General features: G+C 43.7%; 1 protein-coding gene across 2 annotated transcripts in view; it reads right to left on the reverse strand.

The window, feature by feature from the left end:
* LOC121610088 (transcription initiation factor TFIID subunit 4-like) overlaps positions 1 to 14091 on the reverse strand; it is an 87378-nt gene that overhangs the window by 55543 nt on the left and 17744 nt on the right. For both annotated transcript variants that reach the window (XM_041942018.1, XM_041942027.1), the window contains exons 4-8: positions 13758 to 13880; positions 13091 to 13180; positions 11816 to 12025; positions 7152 to 7227; positions 5911 to 6025 (exon numbers count right to left, since the gene is read on the reverse strand). In XM_041942018.1, the coding sequence (XP_041797952.1) occupies positions 5911 to 6025; positions 7152 to 7227; positions 11816 to 12025; positions 13091 to 13180; positions 13758 to 13880 (614 nt within the window). The remainder of the gene's footprint in view (positions 1 to 5910; positions 6026 to 7151; positions 7228 to 11815; positions 12026 to 13090; positions 13181 to 13757; positions 13881 to 14091) is intronic.

Below are 14091 nucleotides of genomic sequence, written 5' to 3' on the forward strand. Positions count from 1 at the left end.
TTAAATGATTCACTGTGGTTAGGATTCAGTGGAGAAATCGATTAAGAAAGCGATGCATTGCATTGTAGCACATTTGATGTCGTTTATGTGGTTAGGATTACATATTTTTTAATTTTAGTCTCTATTGAGAGTCTACTCTGCGCCACTTGAAGGTGAACGAAAGGTAAAGTTACTAAAGCCAGTGAAGGTCAAACAATGATTATGGCGCCCAAATAGCACAGGGGAAAGGCCCATTTGGGAAGCTGTCTTTAGGGATCGTGCCCTTGTCGCAGCATTAGCGACTCCTGCTGGTCGGTCTGTCTGCACCGTCTCCTTCGGTCTACATCTTCCGCAGTTGGCAGAAACAGTGCATGGGAAACGCTTATTACAAATAAAATGTAAGAAAAAAAGAAGGAAACCAGAAGGAGAAAAGCTCGATCCATTACAAAAAAGAATTCAGTTTGGGCGTGAAGGAACAGCCTTGTGCACAAACACACGAACATTATCGAAGTATATTCTGATATCCTGCTCGGATTCATGAATATTTCCTTAGATGACAACATGCATGAGTTGAGTGAGTGCTATGTTTTGGTCATAATGGACAGAATTCCCATTTCAGGGTCTATTTGTGTCAGCAGGGAGATGAAGAGCGCTTGGACGGAGTTAAGCTCGGTAAGGAAGCTCCTGAGGATTGCCACGGAGCTGTGATGAATCTGGCTATTTAACAATGTCAACAAACGGTATTTGCACACCGCTTTGCCGCTCTTTGCTTTGTATTTCCTTGATGTACTGGTCATTACTCACAGGCCTAATGCTGGGAAAACACTGTTTACATGTTATTACATATTGGCAGAGACAAAGGGTGAACATGCAGGATTTGTGTTTGGGTCATTGCATTTGGCAGTCAGTGAGGTCCCCACATCCTCAAAAGGCCGTAACTTTCTTTGAGTTGTCACCAGGACAAATTCCCCCACAATTATTGTACTTGGCAAGTAATGATTCTGACTCTGGCCTGAATTAGCTGAGCGAGTGATGTGTTGTGCTTACAGGACTGACCCAGAGCAAGCACAGGATTTTCTGAGTGGCTTTGACGGAGGGAACAAAGAACCACAGAACACACACAGGGTGGCCTCTTGCCACTCACTGGCTCACCTCCACAGTCATTTACATTCATGCCACCGATGTTGGTTGCGACAGAGCTCGTGCGTGTGTTGCTGTGCTTTTGTGTATGGCGTGGGTGCACACCGACGGCCAACTCCACCCCGCCGAGGCCCTCCTGCTCCGTGGTGTGGCCACAGAGAGCCGATATGAAACTTGACACCACAGCAGGAGGTTGACAAAGGCGATTAGAGCAACTCCCCGAACCTCACACACCTCTACCTTCTCTCCTATTTTCCTCCTATCCTCCAGCACTCAGTCTAATTATGCCTTCACAGGGAGAATCTACACAACAACACAAGCATGGATACATAGGATTATACCCCGTGCTGCACCTCAGGCTGAGCACCTTTCTTCATCATGTCCTCATGGATAACTTAACCTGTCCTAAAAAGAAACCCGCCTGAGGCCACGTTCACTCAGGTACAGAGGAATCACCGCTACTTCCGCAGCTTCATACGTAGAAGACAGGTTGATGACCTTATCATGTGTGTAACACTGTACCGACAACGAGGTGTGGAAAACCCTAAAAACAGCCGCTATAGGATACAACTAGTACATCATGGTGCTGTAGTAGATATAAGCTTTCACATGTTCAGCAATGGAAGAAATGAAACACACTGTGGACATGACCGATTAACAATATGATAATATCAGCGCAGATGAAAATGCTTCATAAGATGCTAAGATGCATAAGATGTCAGTCTCTTTTTGAAAAGATCTACTCTCTAACTTAGGTAGGCACCTACAATTCTGAGGTTGGCAGAGAACAACACAACAGGATAGATTACACATATATATAATAGATTATAGATAATTAGATAATACTGGACATGGCTGTAGCATTAGTCTACAGCAAATATCATATGCATGTGTATCTGTCCCTATAAAAAAACATAAACATTAAAGTGAATTTATAAAGTAGCTATGAGGCCTCTGGTGATCTGTTCATACAGTATAGATATAACCCAGGGAATACAGGGAATAAGCAACAATAAGGGCAGAAAACCAGAATATCAGATTGAAGTTCTCTACATTGAACAACAGGATTAGTTTACACGACACCACAGAAATGGCACAACTACAGCAGCGACATAGCTTAATCCCTGAAAGGAAGTCAGTGCTTCATTTTCATCAGTCAGAATCACTGTACCAGTGGAAAACTACAACTGGATCTATTGGGTAGATCAGTAGAACATACAACAAAAATGTCAGCAGTAGTACAACACAGTGAGAGAGCGATTACTACACTGGCAACCATTGTATAGGTACGTAAAACATATCCTATACCCCAGAACACTGGTAATATTATGGGTATATTATGAACGTTTCTTTTTCTTTCATGGTCTGATTTCTGGCTAGTTGGGTCCGCGGGGGCTCAAATCAAATGATAATGCCAAAGACAGGTCTGACATTAAAAGGAGGGAATGAGATATGAAATGCAAAATATTCCTGACTATACCTCTGCGCTAATAAAGCAGAGGTGTAATTAGCTTCCACAGAAGCTAAAGAGCAGCCTCTCAGTTATTGGTTTGGGTTGGCTCGAGGACATGGAGCCGGCGGTCACATGAATACATATGCATGTCGTTTCCATATCAAGCTTGTGTTTCAGAGAGGGCACGCCATAGGTGGTGAGAGGACTGCATTGCCATTTAGAGGCTGTGTGTGCAGGGATGGATGGGGGTGCATTCAGATCTCCTGCCGCCCCCCCACATCATGGATAAAGGTCCCTGTGCCCAGGCAGGGGGCCCTGATTGATCCCTGTGACTAACACCCAGGCCATGCAGGCTTGTTGCACCCACACTGAGAGACACGAACCACTGGAGAAATGTCCTCCACAAAGCAGCCCAGGGGTTCACTGGGCAGCTGATGGAATATGTGCTCATGACCCAAATGGATGACAGCAACGGTGGCACAAGAGGAACCAATAAACCCAGAAACGAGCTAAATGCTGCTAGATGTTTAGTACGTTGCTGTTACTAATTCAACGGACCACCCACACTTGAGAAGTAATTATTCACAAGCATTAACAGACTTGGTGTAATATGGACGATGTTCTGACGAAGGTGCGCTGTATGTCAAGAAGCCTTGGTTTGATGTGGCTGTCAACACAAATATATTAACGTTCCAGACTTTTCTATTCTGTCTCTCAGCGTTTTGGAGTGCCACCATTTTCTTCATGGATTTCTTGGAGCAACTTTATAGTGGTGCAGCACCCGGTCTGAACATAATCTAATCTTGTGGCTGCTGAGTTTCCAAGTCTCTGCATCAACAATTTTTGGGAGGTCACTTTTAAGTTCTAATTGAGTCACATTTATTTGTAAAGCCTTTTTTAGCAAAACAGGCACATCACATAGCAATTTATAGAGCAACAAAGGATATGACCGCAAAGACAGAATGAAATCACTTTGCTGGTAAATGACGGAAAGGGGCTGGTGGACTTTTTAAATCCACTGGCAACAGTGATCGGTGAACAAAACGTTTTTTTTTCCTTATTTTGCATGTGTGTCTGTGTGTTGTCTTTTCCTATGCAACTATGCGAGTGTTTGTGTGTTTATGTGCACGGATGTGTGTCCACCATGCAGGACAGGGTTGGATTTGAGGGGCTGAGGCTGAGCTCGGAGGTTGGCAGAGGGCTGAGGGCCTCGGCTGGCTCGCCTGTGATTACAGCGGATGTCGAGTGTTTACAGAGAGATGAGGAGGGGAGGGGGTGGGGGGGCACAGAGACAGCTGCTTTCACTCTGTACTGTAAACTACACACACACAAACACACAAGCACTTACACAGAAGGCTGTAGCTGTACTGGAAACCCCACAAGCCCTGCAGTGTGTATGTGTGTGTTTGTGCTACAGCTGGCCCGCTGGGACCAGTGGCTCAGAGTGACAGCCATACACACATCAGTCCCCTGACTACAGCTGAACACAGTCCAGGCTGGATGGGTGAGAGGCTGGTGGATGCTGACTGACCAGGCTGGCCACACTCAGTGGATATTCTTTGCTTTTTTAGGAGGATGTTCGCTCCTCTCTTATCTTCAAAGAACAAGTCTGACTTGACTATATCATGCTAATGGCAGCTCAGGAGTGTTGGAGATCAAACTCACAAGAAACGCACAGGGAACTCTAAACAACTTGTAACGCGAATATAACTTCTGTTTTCTTCCACTGTGATTTACAGGAAACACAGGTCTCTGCTCACAGGTCAAGTCATCATGTTCATATTGCAGGTTTCTGGACGTGGTGTGAAGACACAATGGCGTCCGACCGACCACCTTTCAACACTGATCTCTGTTCCAACATGTTTATATCCTCAGGTAAGAAAAACGACAACATACAATGAACAGTGAATGAGACTGACAGGCTTCAGACACCAGTAACCAACTAAAATTCAGCTGACACCTTAATGAGTAAAAAGTTTACTGCACACTGTTTGCAGTGTATACAAAGAGTAAAGATGACAGCAAAAACGCATGCATATGGAAGAAGACAAATGAGAGATAATGTCAGCAGAGGTCATCACTTTTAAACATTAAAATATATATCAGCCAAAGCAACCTCATATCTGAGTTGAGGAGTGTGTTGTCAGAGAGAAACAAACAACCTGCATGTAGACAAAACACATGGACGGACAAGAACTGTGCTGAGGGATCACGAATTGTGTAGCTTGTTTAACACATAACTGCAGTCGGAGCAGATATCACCTGACCTGGATAAAAGGAAATTATGCTACGAAATGTCAGTGACAGCTTCTTCCGTGACAGTGGTGCTGTGCATTATTGGGCTTATGTTGAAACCAGTGTGTTTGTGTGTTGAGGGCCACTATGATCACCGCAGGGGGAAAAAGGTCGTCAGTAACAAGCGAGCCTGACAGCTTAATTACCAACGCAGCTAAAGATTTATTGGTTTATCAATCAGAGCCTTGGGCGCTGACTTTCCCCTCAGGGGATGAGAGCCATTACCATGAACCCGTTGGCCCATGTGACCCAGACACTCTTCTTGGCCCAGCCCGGTCACACCAGGGCACTCCTAAACCCCTGCTCCTGTCAATACACGCATGCACACAATTTGATAAACATACATAAACAATATTCTCAGATTTTCATCGTATACACACATGCTCATGTGCACCCAAGCAAGGACACAAACAAACACAGACAAATGGACGCATATATGCAAACACGTACACGCACACTAGCACGTATACGCTGCACACACACTCACAAACACAAATACACAAAGACTCACACAAAACATGGATCACAAAGGCCAGCATGTGGGCGATGAACCTTTTATGTTTTGAGACAAAAGCGTAGCTGAAGCAGAGACAAGACCAGCAAGAGAAAGAGAGCGAGAGCAAAGCTGCGGGCTAAATACCGTATGTTTGACTTAACCAAAAGGTATTTTCAGAACCGCATCCAGAAATTCCAACCATCTGGACACAATTACCTTATTTCTAAATTAAGATTTAGCTCATTTGTAATCCTTTCGATGAGTGGTGACACTGACACAAGGAGGGCGATCGTGAGGGTGATCTATTGGCTGGCAGTGTGTTGCTATGTGGTGGGCGCAGAGAGAGAGAGGACCACCGATCAACCCGCCTGGCAGCCAGGCAGGCAGGCAGCCAGGTGGTCAGGCAGGCAACTGGGATAAACACTCAAAGCCTTAGCTGAGAGTGTAGCCTGTAGTCATTCAGAGGCATCTTAGTGAAATGCTGCCCCCATGTGACGGCTGCTGGAAACAACAGGCACTCTACATTCGCTCTCCGGGCGAGATGTACCTGAAAGAGCCTCCTCCGGGGTCATTGAGCTTGTTTTTCTGATTCCCAGAGATCTGCACGGCCAAGCCCACAGGACTTTTCCCCGCTTGGACGATGGTTCCCTTGCCCATTGTGCCTGTTCAGCAAAGGAGATAAAAATAAGAAAACACTAAAGAACAAAACAGAAAAGGAGTAATGTTATCATTGAAGTGTCCCTTTCTATCTGCATCAAATATCCTCCTATCTAACAACTACCTTCAACTGTGCCTGTCATTCTCTCAGGGGTAGATGGAGGGGGGTGGCAGGGGAGCGGCACTGTCGCTCTCCCCAGGTTGGTGCGGAAAGCGACGCTCTGTCAATACCACTGCGCTTCACCGGCTCTCCTTACACTCCTAAATCGCATCCTGCTCCGAGACACGTTTTCCAGAGAGGCACAAGGACTGCCAGAGTGAATTTAAACTTGATTTTAACAGGCATGTTCCTAGCCAAGAGGCACAGAAAAGTATTTTTAGAACTATCCCCGCATTCCAATTTATGGGCATAAAACAACCTACAGATCTTTCACTGCAGGCAATCTTGGGGAAGGGGGCAGATCAAATTTGTATGCACCTCCGATCATGCACACACACACACACACACGCACAAGCAAAAAGAGGTACAAACACGTACACACATTACACACACCACCTGAGAGCACACAGCTCTCTTCAGGGAGCGTTACGCCCGGTTGGTGTTGGGGCGATATTTGTGGGCTTCTGTGGGAAGAGTGTTTGTGAATCAGTGTGAGTAAGCAGCAGCGCAAATGTTTGAGAAGGCTTTATAACCAGACAGGAAAAAACACCTGTTCTCTCTGTGGCTCCTGCCTGTTTACACATCTTACAGCCTACTGAGAGAACATTTAGAGTTTCACTAATGGCTATCTTTGTTTAACCGATTTCGCTGGCTCTTTATTTAACCAGAAGGTCAGGCAGGAGTGTGAAAATCTTGAAATATCTGGCCGAGCATGCAGCCTTACTGGGAGAAGTAAAAATTGGAGGCCAGAGACAGGAGAAAAGTGTGTATCGGAGGACTTCATCAAAGATAGAAGACTGAAACTGAAATTCTGAGAAGTCTTTTTTTTGTCTTCAAGTGAACTGACTTCAGTCGTGCACAATTTTTAACGACATGCGAATAAAAGAATGGCCAAAATAAAAATGACAGATAATGTGTATCCGATGTGAATTAAGGAGAGTCAGTCAAAAGTGGCTGGAGAATGGCCTCACCTTGCGCTCTGAAAGACTGTGTGATCACCACGGGCATGCGGACCTGGCCACTGACAGCACCTGCCGCCTTGATTCCCTGAGGAAGCAAAACAAATAAAGAATAAAGATTGTACTTTACTGTAAAGTTACAAGAATTAAATAACTTTTAAGTGAAAGGGGAGACTTAAAAGTATGAAAGTACGTCCGCTGAACCACTTCTCCACTTTTACACCATCCCCAAGAGGAGCTGTTCGGGGAGGAATCAACTTTCGCTCGCTTTTCAGACTTAGTTGCCACAAATGATCCGGAGACAAGGTGGCCGAGAGCCACGTGAGTTTTTTGGACTGATTTCCATTCTAGTGTGACATATTAAGAATATCTGCAGTAGTAATGTGGGATAGACGGAGAATAGATACAAGGGTGATGAATTTTACAGGGGCTATCCCTACGCACTGTACTGAGAATGTGAGGATCAATTTAAATGCACAATGAGGATGGATTTCTGTCACTGAACGTGACCTACATTTTCAGATAAGACAAAGGAAATAAGAAGTCAGGACCGCGGTGAAAAAGTAGTTCAGAAGAAGGAGTAGTAGTAGTGGTAGAAGAAGAAGGAGCGGGAGGGTGGGGGGCTGTGCTGGGCTATTAGAGTCACTTCCTTCCGTGGTAGCAGCCACAGGGCCAGCCTCGGGCTCAGCCATCCATTCCTACCAGTTTGCTTCTTGCTGCATATTTTTTCGCCTTGTTTTCCATTCCCTGACACATGCTATATTACTGTTCAAGCTACTGAAAAAAGACAGAGGCCATTTTTCCCAGAGATCCACTGCAGGGCCCTGCGAGAGCGGGAGGGAAAGGGAAAAAAAAAAACAAAAAAATGCATTCAGCACAGGCAGAGATAGCTAGCACCTCTGGCCAGCTGGCGACACAGTTAAGAGGAAAAAAAAAGTCAGGTAGAAAGTTTGGGAATCAGACACCTAAACCGAACTCACTGCTGGTCTTTCATTTCAAATATTTTTTTTTTCATATCATTAATAATCAAATTGATATTAAACTTTGTTATAATTACTGTAAACAAATGATATATAGTATTTTTTGAATGACTTCTAACTTGTGTCACATACTAGTGGTGCTAGTACTCTTCAAATTACCACTACTTAAGTGACTGTGAAAAATCCAATGCAGGAGAATAGAATTTAAAACTGGAGGTGGCTGCCAGTTGTCTCTGCAATGACACTGTTTGTTTAAAGCAATCATACTGATATTCGAAATATTTGACTTATGCAACTGGTAACACAGTAAAGCATGTTCGCACACACACACAGAACACACTATGGCTTAACCGTGGCTTATAATCAACGTTGGTGTCATTTTTAAAAAAATCCACATTTTAAAAAATTACATTTTAAATTGACAATTTTAAGATTTTCTGGCTTAAACGTGTCCAGTTACAGTATTTACGTTTTAAAACAAACATTTTGAAACCAGAATGCTTCTTATACCAAACTCTTGTCCCTTGTCTTCAGATTCTGCATTCAGATGCAGACATCTGTTTATAGAGATTACAGTCAGTGTGATTAAAGAAGCAACTTTCAATAATATAACTCCACATCTAAAGACTTCAAGTTACAATCTTTACAATCTGTTACTGTACATCTAAAATTTTTCCATACCACTGTAAGAAACGTTATCCATACTATTGTGGTAAGAGCAGATCTTTTTAGCCTAATTCAACTAGCTGTCTGGTTTCAGACTGTTTATGTGCCGGGGGCGATCATTTACTACTTTATCTTGTTTTGTGTGATAGCTTATGTTGGTGTTTTATGCATATGTGTGTGCGTGAGAGAGACAGTGAGAGAGATGGAGAGAGAGAGAGAGACCAGGGGCATGTTCTGGACATAGACTGCGGCCGCCACATTGCTTTAAAATTGACCCGGGGCTGACCTAGTTACCTCGCTTCACCCTTCAACGGTTAACGGGTATAGGGAGGGAGATGAGCGATGCGGGGGTAGATACAGTGAGAGAAACTGTTCGAAAGAGAGCGGGGGGGGGGGGGGGAGCAAGTGAGAGGAAAAAAACAGGAAAATGGTGAGAAAAGAAGGGAGGGAGGGAAGGAAGGAGGAGGGAAAGTGAGAGAAAGATTGAGCGAAAAAATGCAAAAGAGAGAGAGAGAGCCCTCTCGCTCGCCCACCCCTCTGCCTAGACCAATCTGAGTCTGACCTCACTTGACCCATCCATAGACGCCTAGTAGACACATCATTTTCAAAGTGCGTGTGCACAAACACACATGCAGTATTACACACACACCCACATGGTAATGCAATACTGCTGTGGGTCGAGTGAAGCTGTCCAGTGCTGGACCCTGCAGGTTACCTGGCCTAACTTCAGCTGTATCCCCACACTATCGCCGGATGTACAGCTCACAACCTTGGCTACTACTTGTCCAGTTGCCAGGGGAAAGGCAGACCAGAGCTCTTTGACTGGAATAGAGCACACAATTATCTTCAGTCCGAAGATGTCGCCACAGTATTGTCTCGGTCAGACTTAGAGTACCAGTCAAAAGTTTGGACATGCCTTCTTATTCAATGCTTTTTATTTTTATCATTTTATACACTGTAGATTAACACTGATGACATCAAAACCATGAATTATGCAGTAAACAACAAATTTATATATTAGGCTCCTCAAAGAAGCCACTGTTTGCCGCGATGACAGCATTGCATACTATTGGTATTTGAGCTTCATGAGGTAGTTGCCTGGAAAGCTTTTCAATTAACAGCTGAGCCTTTTTAAAAGTTAAACATTGGAATTAATTTTTTTCTTCATGTCTTTGAGACCATCAGTTGTGTTGTGTGAGTAGAGGTATTATTGGTAAATAGCCCTATTCGGCTACTGTAGAAATCCATATTATGGCAAGAAGTCTCAACTGAGTCACTTTAAGGCATAAAGGTCAGTAAATCCAGAAAAGTTTGAGAACTTTTGCATGTAGCTTCAAGTACAGTAACAAAACCCATCAAACGCTAGATATGAAGCTGGCTCTCATGAGAACCGCCCCAGGAAAGGAAGACCGCGAGTTACCTCTGCTGCAGAGCAGAAGTTCATTACAGTTACGAGCCTCAGAAATCGCCAATTAACAGCACCTCAGATTAGAGCCCACATAAACGCTTCACAGAGTTCAAGTAGCAGGCACATCTCAACATCAACTGTTCGGAGGACAGTGTGTGAATCAGACCTTTATGGTCAAATTGCTGCAAAGAAACCACTGCTGGGGGAGACCAACAAGGAGGAGAGAACTGTTTGGGCCAAGAAACACAAGTAATGGCCATTCAACCTGTGAAAATCTGTACTTTGGTCTGATGAGTACAAACTCTAGATTTTTGGTTCCAACCGCCGTGTCCTTGTGAGACGCACAGAAGGTGAACGGATGGTTTCTGCACGTGTGATTCCTAAAAGAAAACTAATGTGCAATTATTTCTATAATCAAATAATCTTGTGCTGGTTGCCACTTCTTAACTGTTAAGAATTCATACTTTTCTCTGTCATACATGATAGTAAACTGAATATCTTAATTAGATAGAAAATACTGCAGCCCTACATTGGTGTGTGGGCATTATATCATATTATAGCACATATTAATATGTACATATACTATCATTATTATTAGTCATATTGCTATTATTATTATTATAGCTCTCTCTCTCAACATAACTGGTCAAGGCAAACGGCCGCCCACCTACAGCCCAGTTCTTTCTGAGGTCTCTGCCTGTTACAAGGAAGTTTTTCCTTGCCACCATCAAATAAGTAAACTTTATTTATATATCACTTTGCAGACATGAAATGCTGTATTTCAAAGGCAAAGAAAAAGATCTTGGTTTGAGACTGTTCCTGTGTCAGGAACTTCTAATCAGCTGTCAAACTCTGATCACTTACCAGTAGTACAGTTGGTCACAATGCACATCTTCAAGGTGTGAATATGCAGGATTATAATATGTGTGTGTGTGTGTGTGTGTGTGTGTTCTCATTAAAGTCCTTGGAAAAATACAAATTTTCTTTCTCTGTGGAGTTAGCATGTTCTTCCTGTGTCTGCCTGCATGTGTGTCCAGGTTAGACTCTTGACGATCTTGTTTAGATAAATGTATACTTTACGGCCCATCTCCCACTCTCCTAAAACTTCTTTTTTCTGGTAAACAGAGTGATTTCTCAGCGAGTCTGTGTGTTGGGTGTGACTCTAACTCCCTACTGACTGTGTGACTCCCAGCCATGGCACTGTGACACTCTCCAACCTGATAATTCAGCCTTGTATAAGACCTATCAACACACACACACACACACACCCGCAGGTCTGCATCCATCACATTCTAGCACTTCTCTATTGAGTGTTGGAATATTGTGGGTAAATATTTTTTGTTCACATCTGTTACCTGACCACTATAGCTCTTCAGCTCTCCATCCTCACACACCTTACACACACTTCTGTGCACAATTACACACATCTAATGACTGCTCTTGTGCAGATATATTTAATTTTGTACATTGTGCTGCAATGATCTAGTTTCCACACGCATACATGTCTATTTAATGTAACTGTAATGGTAGTGACCTCAATTTACATACAAACCATGAGTGTAAACAATGTGATAACTGTGTCTGCACTCGGGTCGGTTCCAGCTGGTCCACTCCATACATACCATTGCAGCTGCATGTCCGAGCGTCCCAGCGGGCAGTGCACTGGCACCCGCAGTGGTGCTGACGCTGTTAGGGTGGCGTATGCGGACAGCTGGCCCAGCCACGATGGCAGGGGGGGTGCCACCGGGTACTGGTTTGACTCCCTGCTGCGGGGGCTGGGTCAGGGACTGCTGACTATTCAGCAAAGACAGCCTCAGGGCCGGGAGGCTCTTCTGTGGACGGGCAGAGAGAGGCCAGAGTTTGTAGTCAGGGAGCAAAACAGACATGCATGAGAAAACACCACACAGCTGCAAAAACAAATACTGCTGTGTCATGGCTAATTTAGCATAATGTTATCATAAATACGTGGCTACAGGAAGCTAAAGACACACCTGCTGAGACGGGACAATACCTGTATTTCTCACACAATGATTCATGTGGTTTTACACAAAACTTAATAGATTTTTCATTAGATTTTGGGAGAATTAACCTATTGTGCGTTTAATATTGTATATGCCATACATGAAACATGGCCATTAGCCATTTCTAATAACTCACTGTCACAGTCGACCTGAGGAGCTGATGTTGCTCCATACAGACTATTTCAGGCAGATTTTTGACGTAAGCGACCTAACATTGCATGACAACATGTGTTTGTGGCCGGGTTGGGTGGTTGGGCGCCTTGATGTGACGCTCATCACGGATGGCTGGAGAAACCTGCTGGCTACTGGCAGGGATGACTGCGGGGGCCACTGTCACACACAGTCAGAAGTCAGGCCAGAGGGATGTGTGTGTGTGTGTGTGTGTGTGTGTGTATCATTCTACTGTCAGGCCTAGCCATCACAGACCCTGGTGCCAGAGAAAGGACTACTTTAGGGGGTCAGTTTAGGAAAATACAGAGGGCCAGCTTAAGGAGCCAGGTTAGGGGATGACTTAAGGGGCGGGTTAAGGAGCAGTTCAGGAAACAATTTTATGTTAGGGGTCAATTTAGAAAGTGGCTAAGGGGCCCAGTTAACTGTCAATGTAGGGCCCCAGAAACTAGTTTTTGAGGCAGGTGTTGATGGCAAGGTTAGGGTGAATTGTTAGAAGACCACTTGGAAATCAGGTTTGGAGACGTGAGGGGAAAGACCATTTAGAGGCACCAGTTTAGAGAACCGGCTTCAGGAGCAATTTAGAGGTCAGAATAAGGGATCAAGTTCAGGGAACAATTACATCAGTGTGGGAGACTATTTTAATGTTGATGGGGTAAGTTTAGAGAGAACGTTAATAAAAAAAAAGGCTACAAACAAGAATCATACCTTGAGAAAGGGCACCAAGTAAGGCTGTGGAGACGACTTGAGCTCAGTCTGCAGCCGGCTGGTGAACTCCTCCGGTTCAATCTTGGCATCCTGTTACGTGAAAGGTGAAGCATGAACACCACTTTACGAGAGAAGCCAGACAGTAAGTTTAAGTACACTGTGGTGACTTGAAACCAACAAGATGAAATCTTGATGTTGATGATGAGCTGATGATCAACTGCTCAACTCTCATCCTGGCACCTCAGGGTGCAGCTCATTAATGTGTAACTGTGTATAAGATGAAAATTCATGAGAGAGTAAGGAGGGTTTTTGGAAAGAGTTTTATGCTGCCATCTACAGGTTAGAAATAGTCAATACAACACATTAAGGTGTCAACTTTGACTGACTATTACTCCTAAGAGTAAAATCACACTTTAAAAAGAATGAATGAAAAAATACTGTCACTCAATTTAAAAAATGTCAAAAGAAAAAGTTTGTCAAGACTTTCAAAAATGCTGATTCTTAAAATACTTGTCTTCTTGTGGAAAATGCTAAAAAAAAAAATGTGAGTGACCATGATCTGATCAAGAGTAAATAACCATGTGCAAAAACTTTCTTAACTATACAAGCACAACTTTTCCATGATATCCATATGAACAGTGTTTGTTGGTTGGTTTTTGAAGCTCACCAGCAGGTCCTGAACCAGAGCCTTGACGTTCTTAGAAGTCTCAGGGGACGGAGAGTTGTGAGATGCCAGCTTGATAAGCGTGGCCAGGAAATTCTTACACTTTTTGACATTCTCTTGCATTTCCTGTAGAAGATAAAACTGCAATTATTTACCTTCAGTGGAAAAAATAACAAACAAAAAAAAAAACTGGCAGCTCAAGCTATAAATTGCTCACTTTCTCAGAGGCTTCAGGATCAAAGATCTTATTTCTAAGGTGCTAATCAACATTTACATTGCTATTAGTTTAGGATGAGAGCCAATGTAGGACTATCATTTAACTTTAAAAGAAACGAAG

This window comes from Chelmon rostratus, chromosome 1 (assembly GCF_017976325.1).
Source record: "Chelmon rostratus isolate fCheRos1 chromosome 1, fCheRos1.pri, whole genome shotgun sequence".
In the NCBI taxonomy this organism is placed as follows: Eukaryota; Metazoa; Chordata; class Actinopteri; order Chaetodontiformes; family Chaetodontidae; genus Chelmon; species Chelmon rostratus.